Below are 15111 nucleotides of genomic sequence, written 5' to 3'. Positions count from 1 at the left end.
TTAAGTGTGAGATAGGCTGGAATTTTGACACTCAGGTTCTAGAGTTCAAAAGCAAAATATAGGCTGACTTTTAAAAACCTGAAAGTTCAGTATTAAGGGAGTTGAAATAGGCTGAAAGTTGAGTTAATTTTCCAGAGCTAAAAGAGTAGTTTGAGAGATAAAAGAGGTCTCTTCTGTTACACTGTTGAACATCAGGACTGTAGCTGTTACTACTGGTCTGTGGCTGTTCTGTTGACTGTGTTGCTGTGTTGTTGCATACTGCTCTGCTGATCATCACCCTCTTCTTCTTTTATTTCAATACCAGGTACACTTTCGAATAGACTATGATGTAGCTGGGAGGTTTACAAGTGAAATGAAATGTTTATGGGAATTAATGTATCATATGGTGTACCTATAGTTTAACCAATTATGTGATAAATATTTGTATAGTTTCATTTTTGTAACTCAATAAGAATGTATGATGTACTCTTTTACTTAATTAGGACTGTTTGTTTTTTAGCTATAATGGTAGTCGTCAGTTGCAGATCCAATTGTAGTTGGTTATGTAGTTTGTAGAATGAACAAATAGTTAATGGATTAGTTGTTTAGATTTCATCTCTAATTGGTTTTGGTATTTAAGGCAGACTTTAATAGGTTCGTGTTTAATTCCATTAGTCTCAATCACATACAAATGATAGTTCAAATCAACTTGGAGAATGGTTGGTCTGTTGTAGCGTTTTTGTCAACCTCGTATGCATATTATAATTTCAGCTTTAGTAGTTCCTTTATAGAATAAAGCACGAAACAATCTTCCATTTTTCGAGTTCGAGTGCATTTTTCTGTTAGCCTCTAGTGTAAACCTAATAACCAATAAGAGGCCCGAACTCGCTAAGCATATAAATCAATTAAGACTTTTTCTTCTTTCGTATTTAGAGACAAACTTAATAGAGAAAATGTAGTCACTTTAGGATTATCCTTTTAAAATAAATGAGACAAGCCTCACCAAATAAAAAGGTACAAACTTCGGGACCCTCAATAAATGCACATTTTAACTACTTAGACTTCGGGAGGAGCCGTTTAACAAACTTCACGGCCGTCCCCAGAAATAAGAACGCGATAGGCTCTTTAGGCGCGTGTTTAGTAATCTCACCTTCTTAAATTCGGGTGTGCATTTCATGCAACCCAAATCCAAATCCCAAAACGTTGAATCAGATGTGTTCAGGATTACGGGTTCATTTCATGTGGCGCAATCCAAAGACATGTCTCAGGCGACGTTCAATTTTCTTTAATAAATTAAATAAAAGTGGTTAAAAGTTAAAATTAGCACATAAGTTACAACATGTATTAAAATCAAGTAAATAAGCTGAACATGACAGTTGAGCGACCGTGCTAGAACCACGGAACTCGGGAATGCCTAACACCTTCTCCCGGTTTAACATAATTCCTTATCCGGATTTCTGGTTCGCGAATTGTTAAACAGAGTCATTATTTTCCTCGATTCGAGATTCAACCGGTGACTTGGGACACCATAAATCTCCCAAGTGGCGACTCTGAATCTTAATAATAAATCCCGTTTCGATTGTCCTTTAATTGGAAAAACTCCTTTACCCCTCGCGGGACGGAAAAAGGAGGTGTGACAACAGTCATACGAGACAAACCAAGTCATAATCCCCAGCAGTTCATGACCCCACGCTCGTCATCTAGCGTGTGCATCACCCCAAAGTAGCACAACGATGTGAAATTCGGGGTTTCATACCCTCAGGACAATGTTTACAATCATTACTTACCTCAATCCGGTCCAAACTCTAGCCTGCGATGCCTTTGCCTCTCGACTCGGCCTCCGAATGCTCCAAATCTAACCAAAATTAGTATCATACCATTAATACGCGCTAAAGGAATAAAGCCAAAGCGAAAATAATTAAATTAATTCAAAAATCCCGAAATTGTCCAAACCTGATCCCCGGGCCATAATCTCGGATCATAAGAATCCTCATCCTCGCACGAGTCCTACATACCAAGAACATCAAAATCGGGCCTCAAATGGCCCATCAAATCCCCAATTTAAACTCTCCAATTCCAAGCCCTAATTCTCAAATTTTATTCCTTAAATCCAACAAATTTCATGTCTAACTAGTTAGAAATTACCATAGAATCGAGTATTGAGTTCAAAAACCTTACCTCCAAATGTTTCCCTTCGAATCCCTCTCAAAAAGCTTCAAAACCGTTCAAAACCGTTTAAAAATAGTGAGAAATGGGCTAAAAATCACGAAGATGGGTTTTACATTCTGCCCATGTATTATATTCCTCTTCGTGAACGCGGTAGCTGCCTTGCGTTCCCGAAGCACAAGCTACCTCAGACCAATATTCCCTTCTTTGCGAACGCGAGGGCCCACCATTAACGCGAAGACCAAACAGCCGATCCTACGTGAACGCAGAACGCTCCTCGCAAAAGCATATCTTTAACTCGTGAACCTTCGCGAACGCGGGACTTACATCACGAACGCGAAGAACAAACCCGCTGCCTCTATCAACAACCCTTCGCGAACGCGAGAGCCCTCTCGCGAACACGAAGAAGGGTTCTCTGCAACAAAAACACCAGCAATTCTGCCAATTTTCCAAGTCCTAAAATGATGCGTTAACCACCCAAAACTCACCCGAGGCCCGTAGGACCTCAACAAAATATGCCAACACATCCCGTAACATCAATCAAACTTGTTCTAACCTTCAGAATGCTTCAAACAACATTAAAACATCGAATTACCATCGGATTCAAACCTAAGGATTATGAATCTTCCGAATTCTGCAAATAATCAAAAATTCTATCAAACCTCACCCGAATGACCTGAAATTTTGCACACACGTCACAAATGACACAACAGACCTACTCCAATCTCCAAAATTCCATTCGACCCAAATATCAAAATTTCCATTGCCAACCGGAAAATGCCAAATTTCTAATTTCGCCAATTCAAGCATAAATCTTCCACAAACCTCTAAAATACATTCTGATCATGCTCTTAAGTCTCAAATCATCTAACGAAGCTATCCGAATCATCAGAATTCACATCTGAGCTCTTTTTCATATAAGTCAACATCCGGTTGACTTTTTCAACTTAAGCTTACTCAAAAGAGACTAAGTGTCTCATACCTCTCCAAAACCATTCCGAACCCAAACCAACCAACCTGATACCACATAATACAGTTGAACAAGACATAAAGAAGTAGAAATGGGGGAAATAGAGCGGTAACTCATGAAACGACCGGCCGGGTCGTTACATCCTCCCCCTCTTAAACAAACATTCGTCCTCGAATTAGTCAAGAAACATACCTAAAGCCTCAAATAAGTGAGGATATCTTCTCCGCATCTCCCGCTCGGTCTACCAGGTAGCCTCCTCCAGGGGCCGACCTCTCCACTGCACTTTCACTGAAGCTATATCCTTTGATCTCAACTTTCGAACCTGACGCTCCAAAACAACCACTGGCTCTACATCATAAGTTAAATCACCATCTAACTGAACCGTGTTGAAATCTAAGACATGAGTCTGATCGCCAATATACTTACAGAGCATAGAAACATGAAATACCAGATGCACACTCGACAAGTTGGGTGACAAATCAAGCACATAAGCCACCTCCCCATTCCTACGAAGTACCTCGAAAGACCCAATGAACCGAGGACTCAATTTACCCTTCTTCCCAAATCTCATAACACCCTTCATGGGTGAAACCTTTAGTAGAACCTTCTCCTCAACTGTGTAAGACACATCACGGACCTTCCTGTCAGCATAACTCTTTTGTCTTGACTGCATTGTACGAAGCCGTTCCTGAATCACCTTCACCTTGTCCAAAGCATTCTGCACCAAGTTGTACCCAAAAGCCTAGCCTTACCTAGCTCAAACCAACTGGATATCTATACTGTCTCCCATATAAGGCCTCATATAGAGCCATCTAAATACTCGACTGATAACTGTTGTTATAAGCAAACTCCGCGAGCGGTAGAAACTGATCCCATGAAACACTAAAATCAATGACACAAGCGCGCAACATGTCCTCCAATATCTGAATAGTGCGCTCAGACTGCCCGTCTGTCTGAGGGTGAAAAGCTGTGCTCAACTCAACATGAGTACCCAAATCTCTTTGCACGACCCTTCAAAACTGCAAAGTAAACTGAGTACCTCTATCTGAAATGATGGAAACTGGGACACCATGCAAGCGAACAATCTCTCAGATATAGATCTCTGCCAACCGCTTTGAAGAATAGGTAGTACATACAGGAATGAAGTGCGCGACCTTGGTTAGCTGATCCACAATCACCCAACTAGCATCAAACTTCTTCAAAGTTCGTGGGAGTCCAACTACAAAATCCATGGTGATTCGCTCCCACTTCCACTCTGGAATATCCATCTGTTGAAGCAAGCCACCCGGTCTTTGATGCTCATATTTCACCTGCTGATAATTGAGACACCGAGCTACAAATCTCACAATGTCCTTCTTAATTCTCCTCCACCAATAATGTTGTCTCAAATCCTGATACATCTTCGCGGCACCCGGATGAATAGAATACCGCGAGCTATGGGCCTCCTCTAGAATCAACTTCGGAAGCTCATTTACATTAGGCACATATATCTGACCCTGCATCCTCAACACCCCATCATCACCAGTAGTCACATCTCTGGCATCGTCGTGCTAAACTCTGTCCTTAAGGACAAGCAAATGAGGATCATCATACTGGCACTCTCTGATGCGATCAAACAAGAAAGACCGAGAAACCACACAAGCTAAGACTCGACTGGGCTCCGAAATATCCAACCTCACAAACCGATTGGCCAAGGCATAAACATCAACTGCAAGAGGTCTCTCCATAATAGGAATATACGCCAAACTACCCATACTCACCACCTTCCTACTCAAAGCACCAACCACTATATTGGCCTTCCCCAGATGATACAAGATAATGATATCATAGTCCTTTAGCAGCTCCAACCATCTCCGCTGCCTCGAATTGAGATCCTTTTGTTTAAACAAGCGTTGAAGGCTACGATGATCAGTAAACACCTCACAAAACACACCATACAAATAATGCCTCCAAATCTTCAACGCGTAAACAATGACAGCCAACTCTAGATCATGAACAATGTAGTTCTTCTCATGGGGCTTCAACTGACGAAAAGCATAAGCAATCACTCTACCCTCTTGCATCAACACATACCCAATACGAACTCTCGAAGCATCACAATACACTGTATATGAACTTAAAGCTGATGGCAAAACTAACACTGTAGTTGTGGTCAAGGCAGTCTTGAGCTTCTGAAAGCTCACCTCACACTCATCTGACCACCTGAATGGATCACCCTTTTGAGTCAAAGGTGATGCAATAGATGAAAATCCTTGAACGAACCAATGGTAATAACCCACCAAACCAAGAAAGCTGCGAATCTCTGTGGCTGAGGATGGTTTGGGCCAACTCTGAACTGCCTCTATCTTCTTTGGATCAACCTGGATACCCTCACTGGACCCCACGTGCCCCAAGAAAGCCAATAAACTAAGCCAAAACTCACATTTGGAGAACTTTGCATAAAGCTTCTCCTCCCTCAACCGCTGCAACACAACTCTCAAATGCTCAGCGTGCTCCTCTTGGCTACGCGAGTACACCAGAATATCATCAATGAATACAATGAAAAACTAGTCGAGATAAGGCCGGAACACGCTATCCATCAAATGCATGAACGCTGTTGGGCATTGGTCAACCCAAAAGACTTTACACGAAACTCATAATAACCATATCAGGTCTTGAAAGTTGTCTTAAGAATATCCGAGTCCCTGATCTTCAATTGGTGATACCCTGAATGGAGATCAATCTTGAAAAACACTCTCTCTCCCTGAAGCTGGTCAAATAAATCATTGATACGAGGAAAAGAATACTTGTTCTTGATTGAGACATTGTTCAACTACCTGTAATCAATGCACATCCTCAACATACCATCCTTCTTCTTCACAAATAGAACATGCGCACCCCAAGGCGACACACTAGGCCAAATAAACCCCTTATCAAGGAGTTCCTGAAGCTGCTCCTTCAACTCCGCTGGTGCCATTCGATATGGTGGAATAGAAATGGGCTGAGTGCCTGACACCAAATCAATACCAAAGTCAAGATCCCTGTCCGGTGGCATACCGACAGGTCTGCAGGAAACACATCCGGGAAGTCCCTCACTACCGGGACCGAATCAATGGTAGGAGTCTCTGCACTGACATCCCTTACAAAAGCTAAGTATGAAAGACAAACTTTCCCAACCATCCGCTGGGCCTTCAGAAATGAAATCACACTACTGGGAACAAAATCAGTTGAACCTCGCCACTCAATCTGTGGCACACCCATCATAGCCAATGTCACAGTCTTAGCATGATAGTCCAAAATAGCATGACATGGAGAAAGCCAATACATGCCTAATATTACATCAAAGTCAACCATTCAAAGCAATAGAAGGTCCACTCGGGTCTCCAAACCCCCAATAGTCACCACATATGACCGATATACGTGGTCCCTAACAATAGTATCGCCCACCGAAGTAGATACACGAGCAGATGAAATAAGAGACTCGCGGGGCATATCCAAATAATGAGCAAAATACGATGACACATATGAAAAAGTGGAACCAGTATCAAATAACACAGAGGCATCTCTGTGGTAGACTGAGACAATACCTGTAATCACAACATCTGAAGAAATATCATCGGGTCTAGCTGGGAGTGCATAAAAATGGGCCTGGCCACCACCTGATCGACCTCCCCCTTTGGGGCGACCCCTAGCTGACTGTCATCCACCCCTAGTTGGCTGGGTGAGTGGTGAGGTAACTGGTGCTGAAGTCGATGGCTGACTCCTCTGCTGAGATGAACCCCTAAGACGATGAGGAAACTATCTCCACAAATGTCCCAACTCTCCATACTCATAATAACACCCTAGTGCTGGAGACTAGGACTGAAGGGAACCCCTAGCACCGGGATGACTAGCATAAGAACCTGGCATAGAATAGCCCTAAATTGATAGAGCACGGGACGAACTCTGAGCTAGAAGGGCACTGAGTGATGAATGGACCTGATGAGAACTGTGAGAACCATGACTCGATAATGTCCCACGATAACCTGGGCTAGCTGACTGAGTATGCCTGAATGGACGGCCTCTGCCGTGCTAAAACTGACCCTCATAAGGAATACCACGAAACCACCCTGACCACGAGGCCTCTTAGCCTCCCGCTCAAACCTCTTCTGACCACGAACCATCTCAATGTATCGAGATATGTCAACAACCTCATCAAACATAGCACCAGATACCCTCTTTGGTCATAAGCAACCAAAGCTGCAAACTGAGGCCATCTATAAATCTCCCGATCCTCTCTCGATTTGTGGGAACTGATAAGTTAGGATTTTAACATATTTTATGCCCTTACTTGCCTATGCTTTGATCATATTTTGTTACAAAATAGTCCTAAAAGGATCACAAGTTGTTCTTGATTGCAGGTTTGATCGACAAAGTGACAAAATGTCAAAGATCGACTCAAAAAGGAGTGAAACCTGCTCAAGTATCAAAGACCAAGAAATCTAAGGAAAGAAAGCCTAGTGCGGATCGCACAAAGTTGAATGCAACCGCACTAGGTGGTTCAGAGAGTTGGTAAACCAGGCTAGAAGAAGCGCGGCCACGGTACACATCTTGCAGTCCGCGGTGAAGGCTCCGCGGCCGCACTACTCTTTTGTGCGGTCCGCGGTCATGAGATTCAGAGAGATGAAAGTTTGCAGAGCCAATGCCATGTGATCCGCAGTCGTGATTGCGCGGACCGCGCCAGCTCTTTCTGCGGCCGTGGTCCATTCTACGCAGTCCGCACAGTCCAAGTTCAGAGAAGCAAAAGTCAAAGTCAAAGAGCCCAGTGCGGCCGTGGTCCATTTAATGCGGCCCATGCAGATCCCGAGGGGTATTTTTGTTCAGTTTTTCTAGCCTAGTATAAATAGAAAATTTTACCATTTTTTAGGTCATCAGATATATCAGAGTTGAGTTGCGCTCGTGGGAACATCATTTGTAGCCATTTTTGGCATCTTAGCTTCAAATTAAAAATAGATTCTGTGTATTTACATTAACATTTAATTAATATGCCTTGTTCTCCATCTATTTCTTTATTTTATTCCTCAAGCATGAGTAGCTAAACCCATTAGCTAGAGTTGTGACTCAACCCTAGTGTGGGTAATTGATGGATGTTGCCATCTAATGTTAGATTGACAATGGATGTTTGCTATTTGGGTTGATTTTATGTTTTAATCTAGAATTGGTGGTTGCAAATGCTGACTCAAGCTTTGTGGGTTTAACTCTTCTTGAGAACGAGAGTTTATGACCCCAAAATTGACCCAACAAGGAATTGGGATGGACTCATGAGAAATGATAGTCCCAATTAATGGGTTAAACCTCGAGAGAGTAATTACCCTACTTGAACCGTAGTTGCTTGGTCTAATTTGCCTACCCATTTGGTCTTGAGAGAGTCAATTGGGCAAAATCACTTTCTCTACCAAGAGGTGTGAGAGTGGGTACAATTGTGCAATGATTATAGCATAAGCCCCAATTATGTCAATCGAACCTTATTAACATCTACCCGTCAATTAGCCACCTGGGTAGTGTCACGACCCTAGTGCCCTTCTTCCCATTAGATACAACTTAGCAATATTCTTGTAGCATAATTTAGTGTTAATCAATAGTTTTATAAAAATAGTTATAATTCGAAAACCTAAAAATGTTTGAAGTGACATTAGGAGTACAAATACATCTCTAGGCTAGACAGACAATCCAACTCCATTACTATCTCTCTGAGGAAATCGATCCCGACCCTCATATTGGGTAAAAGCTATTATGACCCGCTCTTCCTACCTTAGTGTAGCGTCGAATTGGCAGCAATCACTTTTTGGCGTCGTTGCCAGGGAGCTTACGGTGTTGACTATCTATTTATTTAGTTTTGTGTTTTGCTTCTCTTTCCTTCTTGTTTACTAATTTTGTTTGTATCGATCAATCAGGTACAAATGGATCTTAATGCAAATGACCCTCTCGGCAATGTGATAACGGTGGAGGAGGTAGAGGATCTAGAACAAGATGAGGTCTTACCTCAGGTTCCACGGAGAGGCCGAAATGCCAATGTAAATGCAAATGAGAACAACAATATTCCAGACCCTCATCCGCCACCGCCGAGAGTGGCCCCTAGAGTTTTACCAAATCAAGGATACGCTAGTGCTATTGTTCCTCCCCAAATCCGGGCGGGGAACTTTCAAATCACAAATATTATGTTGACCTTGCTCGAGCAAAGAGGGTATTTCACAGGCGCCTCCGATCAAAAATCCTACAAGCACTTGAAGGGGTTCGTGGATACATGCTGGGGTAGCAAGCAGACAAACGTGTCCGAGGATGCGTTGAGTTTGAGGCTTTTCACGTTCTCTCTTCGGGGTAAAGCATTGGATTGGTTAGAAAGGCTCCCCAATCATTCTATTACAACATGGGATGAATTAGCGAACAAAGTTATTGCCAAGTTCTTTTCTCCAAGTCATATGACGGCTCTTTGGGATGAAATTCTAGCCTTCAAGAAAGAGCCAACGGAACCTTTGCACGATATATGGGAAAGATATAGAACAATGGTGAAAGATTGACCTAATAACGACATGACCGAGGCTATGATTCAACAAACCTTTTATCGGGGCATCAACACCACGAATCAATGCATTGTGAACCAACTGGCCGGAGGGAACTTTATGAAACTTTCTTACCAAGAGGCATGTGATGTACTTGATAAAATGGCTGACACCTCTTCGGCATGGCAAAGCCAAGAAAATGTGCCCCAAGGTGACCCCACGGTCATCCATTTGCACAAGAAATTACACGATCATGGCCAAGCTATTGCCGAGCTTACAACAACTATGAATCAACTGGCGAAGGCGCAGTTACAACAAATCCAACATCCGCGCCAAGTCAATGCAATTGAAGGTGTCACTATTCTTAAGAGAAGGCAAAGAGGGAAACAATCTCAATGGAATTTGAACAATATGATAATGATGGTAGTGGATTTTCAAATGAGTGTTATGATGACCAAAGTGAAGAGGTTCAATATGTCAACAACTATCAAGGCAATAGAAGCAACTCTTCTAACTAACAATGGCGACCTCAAGGAAATTGGGGTAATCAACAACAAGGCGGAGGTAATTGGAATAGCAACAACTAACAACAAGGTGGTGGAAATTGTAACAACAACAATCAAAACAACAATTGGGGTAATCAAGGTAGCAATCAAGGCAATTGGAACGGGAACAACAATAATTGGAGCAACAATAACAATCAAGGAGGGTGGAACAATAACGGGAACCAAGGTAACCAGGGGCAAGGCTTTCAAAGGGCCCCAATGTATCAACAACCGAGCAATCCATCCCCTTTCCATTCTCAAGGTCCTAGTTCTTCCGGAGGTGATATGGGAAGAATTGAAAGCATTTTCGAGAAAATGATGAAAAAGAACCAAGATTCCGATGCCCAATTGGCTTCTCATAATACATCTATCCGGAACTTGGAGGTGAAATTAGGCCAAATCTCTCAAGTGTTGAATACTCGTCCCAAGGGTACTCTACCAAGTGATACAGTAGTGAACCCGAAGGGTGGGAATAATAATCATATGATGGAGGTTACAACAAGAAGTGGGAGAGGAGGTGATGTAAATGCCTCAAAGCTAAAGCAAGTTGTGGGTGAAGATATTGAGTTGTGTGATGATAATGTACCTTTGGGTGTTGAAGATGTGGTTGAAGAGAATATGAACAATGATGTGCGGATTGATATTGATGATGAAGCCGAGGTAGAGACTCAAGATGCCATGAACCCATCTAGGGAATGTGATTGACATGCCCGAGCCAGTTGTACCAAAGGCCAAGGATCTTTTGCCAAGGCCACCTCCACCTTATCCTTAGATGCTCGCGAAGCAGAAGAATGATAATCAGTTTAAAAAGTTCATTGATATGATGAAGAGCTTATCTATTAATGTGTCATTGGTGGAGGCACTTGAACAGATGCCGGGCTATGCAAAATTCATGAAAGATTTGGTCACAAAGAAGCGTCATATGGATTGTGAGACTATAAAGATGACTCACCAAGTTAGTGCTATAGTGCATTCAATGGCCCCGAAGCTTGAAAATCTCGGTGATTTCACCATTCCTTGCACCATTGGGAGTGCAGATTTTGAAAAGTCCCTTTGGGACTTGGGGGCTAGCATAAATTTGATGTCGTACTTGGTCTTTAAGACTTTGGGAATTGGACAACCTCGACCTACCTCAATGAGACTTCAAATGGCGGATCGATTGATGAAACGACCTTTGGGCATAATTGATGATGTACTTGTCTGGGTGGATAAGTTTATATTGCCGGTCGACTTTGTCATATTAGATTGTGAGGTGGACTTTGAAGTGTCGATTATTCTTGGTAGACCTTTCCTTGCTATGGGGAAGGCATTGGTTGATGTTGAAGCGGGTGAGTTGACTTTCCGAGTGGGGGATGAGAAGGTGGTATTCCATGTTTGTAAATCAATGAGACAACCCAATAGCACGGAGGTGTGTTCATTTGTGGACATTGTCACAGTTGTGATAGTGGATGACACAAGTTCCATGATCCACGTTGAAGATCCCCTTGAGGTCGTGCTTCTTAATATGGATGTCAATGATGATGCTAGTAGAGTGGAGTGAATGAATGCATTGCATGGTATGTGTTCATATTTATATGACCCTAGGAAGCTATCTTTGGATCTTGAAAACCGCAAAAATCCACCAACAAAGCCATCGATTGAGGAGCCACCGGTGTTGGAGTTGAAGCCACTTCATCCACACCTCAAGTATGAATTCTTGGGTTCAAATTCTACTTTACCTATTATTCTTTCGTCTTGCTTAACTAACATGCAGGTTGACGCCACTTTGGTGGTACTTCAAAAGCAGAAAAAGGTGATTGGATGGACATTAGCCGACATTTGGGATATAAGCCCCGAATTTTGCATGCATAAGATCATTTTGGAGGAGGATGCAAGGCCTTCCTTGGAGAATCAAAGAAGACTAAATGAGGCGATGCAAGAGGTGATGAAGAAAGAGGTTATCAAGTGGCTAAATGCTGGGGTGGTTTATCCTATTTCTGATAGTTCGTGGACTTCTCCGGTGCAATTTGTTCCGAAGAAGGGTGGTATGACCATGGTGACCAATGACAACAATGAGCACATTCCCACTAGAACGGTCACCGGGTGGAGAGTTTGTATGGAGTACTGGAAGCTGAACAAGGTGACTAGAAAAGATCATTTCCCATTGCCATTCCTTGAACAAATGCTTGATCATCTTGTAGGTCGGGCTTTCTATTGCTTTCTGGATTGTTACTCGGGGTATAATCAAATTCTAATTGCCCTGGAGGACCAAGAGAAGACCACCTTTACATATCCTTATGGCACATTCGCTTTCTTTAGAATGCCATTTGGATTGTGTAATGCTCCAGCGACCTTCCAACGTTGCATGATGGCTATTTCACCGACATGGTGAAGGATATCTTGGAGGTCTTCATGGATGATTTTAGCGTGGTTGGGGATTCTTTTGAGGAGTGCTTGGTAAACTTGGATAGAGGGTTGGCCCGATGTGAAGACATCAACCTTGTTCTCAATTGGGAAAAGTGTCATTTTATGGTAGAAGAAGCTATAGTATTGGATCACAAGATCTCGAAGCGAGGAATTGAAGTTGATAAGGCCAAGATTGAGGTTATTTCGAGGCTCCCTCCCCCTACTTCTGTCAAAGGGGTGAGGAGTTTCCTTGGGCACGCGGGTTTCTACCGGAGGTTCATAAAGGATTTTTCCAAAGTGGTACATCAGTTGTGCAAGTTGCTAGAGAAAGATGCAAAGTTCTTGTTCGATGAGAGTTGTATGAAAGCATTCGAGCTTCTTAAGCTCAAGTTGACTTCTACCCCCTCATTACTGCAACAAATTGGAGCTTGCCTTTTGAGCTCATGCGTGATGCTAGTGACGTTGCAGTTGGGGCTGTTTTGGGCCAAAGGATCAACAAAATGTTCCATTTGGTGTACTACGCAAGCAAGACAATGAATAAGGCTCAAAGGAACTACACAGTTACTGAGAAAGAGTTATTGGCTATTGTTTTTGCTATGGAAAAGTTCCGACCTTACCTTATGGGGGCAAAAGTGATACTGTATACCGACCATGCCGCCCTTAGGTATTTGATAACCAAGAAAGACTCAAAGGCAAGATTGATGAGATGGGTATTGCTTCTCCAAGAGTTTTATTTGGAAATTGTTGACCGAAAATGGAGTGAGAATTAAGTGGCAGACTACTTGTCCCATTTTGAGGAGGAGGGGAGGCCTTGTGATGGCCTTGAGATAAACGATGCATTTCCCGACGAGCAACTCCTTGCGGTGTCAATGAATGGAATGTCGTGGTTCGCCAATGTCGCAAATTATCTTGTTACCAGAATCATCCCGTATGAGCTCTCTTCCAACCAAAGGAAGAAGCTCAAGTGGGATAGCTTGGATTTTTATTGGGACGAGCCATATTTGTTTAAGATTTGCACCAATGGTGTGATTCGATGATGTGTCCCGGAGGAGGAACAATTGGGTATTTTGGAGGCTTGACACTCCTCTCCCTATGTTGTCCATCATGGTAGAGCGAGAACGGCTTCTAAAGTGCTTAGTTGCGGATTTTATTAGCCTACCTTGTTTAAAGATGCAGGTGATGTGGTCAAGAGATGTGATGAATGCCAAAGAGCCGGTGGAATTTCTAAAAGGCATGAGATGCCCCTCAATACAATTCTCGAAGTGGATATTTTTGATGTTTGGGGCATTGATTTCATGGGTCCTTTTGTGAGCTCTTGTGGGAACACTTACATTATCGTGGCGGTGGACTATGTCTCAAAGTGGGTTTAAGCTGTGACTTTGCCCAACAATGAAGCCCGGAGTGTTGTGGCATTTTTGAAAAGAATATCTTCACAAGGTTTGGCACTCCTCGTGCTATCATTAGTGATGGGGGGTCTCACTTTTGCAACAAGGCTTTTGACACGTTGCTTTCTAATCAATCATAAGGTTTCGACCCCCTATCATCCTCAAGCTAGTGGCCAAGTGGAAGTCTCCAACAGAGAAATTAAGAGTATCTTGTCTAAAACTGTCAATGCTAATAGGACCGATTGATCGAAAACATTGGATGACGCTCTTTGGGCTTATCGGACGTCTTACAAAACTCCGATTGGTATGTCTCCATATCGGTTGGTGTTTGGGAAAGCTTTCCATCTTCCGGTGGAATTAGAGCATAATGCCATGTGGGCTTTGAGTAAGTTGAACTTAGAATGGGATGTTGCGGCAAATCTTCGGGTTGAATAGCTTAATGAGCTCGATGAGTTTAGATTCCATGCCTAATCCAGCTCATCCTTTTACAAGGACAAAATGAAGTACTTTCACGACAAATATGCTCGGGGTAAGGAGTTCAAGGTTGGATATATGGTTCTCTTGTTCAATTCCCGATTATGTCTGTTTCCGGGTAAGCTCAAGTCAAAGTGGAGTGGGCCCTTTGAAGTTGTGTTCGTGACCCCATTTGATGCTTTTTATCTAAGGAACAAGAAGGGTGAAGTATTCAGAGTCAATGGACATCAGGTCAAGCATTATCTTGGGAAATTTGATGATAGCCACGTGGTGGCACTTCTCCATCTAAAGTGATGTGCTGGTAACATGCGTCGTGCCTCGATGTTAAATCAGGCGCTGCTTGGGAGGCAACCCATGTCCTTTTCTTTTTGTTGTTTTCTATGTTTTCTTGGTAGTGTAGGTTTGATTTTTGAGCTACTGATTATGAGATGTTGTAGGGATTGAGTTGATGCAGTGCAAAATAGTTTGAAAAATGTTGAACAGTCTCTGAAGATTGCCAGTGCGGCCGCATTGCACTTTGTGCGGTCCGCACTGGTGATGGTAAAAAATGGTGCTCTCTGAAGTTTGCACCGCGGCTGCATTTCATTTAGTGCGGTCCGCGATGGACCTCCGCGGCCACGATCTACTATTGTGCGGTCCGCGGAGGTTGCCTACTCAAGCTTCAAGTGAATAAAACCCATTACGGTCCG

General features: G+C 42.9%; 1 protein-coding gene across 1 annotated transcript; it reads right to left on the bottom strand.

The window, feature by feature from the left end:
- Positions 1-209: 209 nt before the first annotated feature.
- LOC138876377 (uncharacterized) lies at positions 210-4347 on the bottom strand. The gene is made up of 4 exons (XM_070155290.1): positions 4252-4347; positions 3633-3833; positions 3438-3521; positions 210-332 (listed from the first exon to the last, which is right to left on the bottom strand). Exons 1-4 carry the CDS (start codon positions 4345-4347, stop codon positions 210-212), a joined length of 504 nt encoding a protein of 167 aa, XP_070011391.1.
- Positions 4348-15111: the final 10764 nt, after the last annotated feature.

The sequence above is a fragment of the Nicotiana sylvestris genome, chromosome 8 (assembly GCF_000393655.2).
Source record: "Nicotiana sylvestris chromosome 8, ASM39365v2, whole genome shotgun sequence".
NCBI lineage: Eukaryota > Viridiplantae > Streptophyta > Magnoliopsida > Solanales > Solanaceae > Nicotiana > Nicotiana sylvestris.
This window is presented reverse-complemented; position numbering and strand designations above follow the sequence as displayed.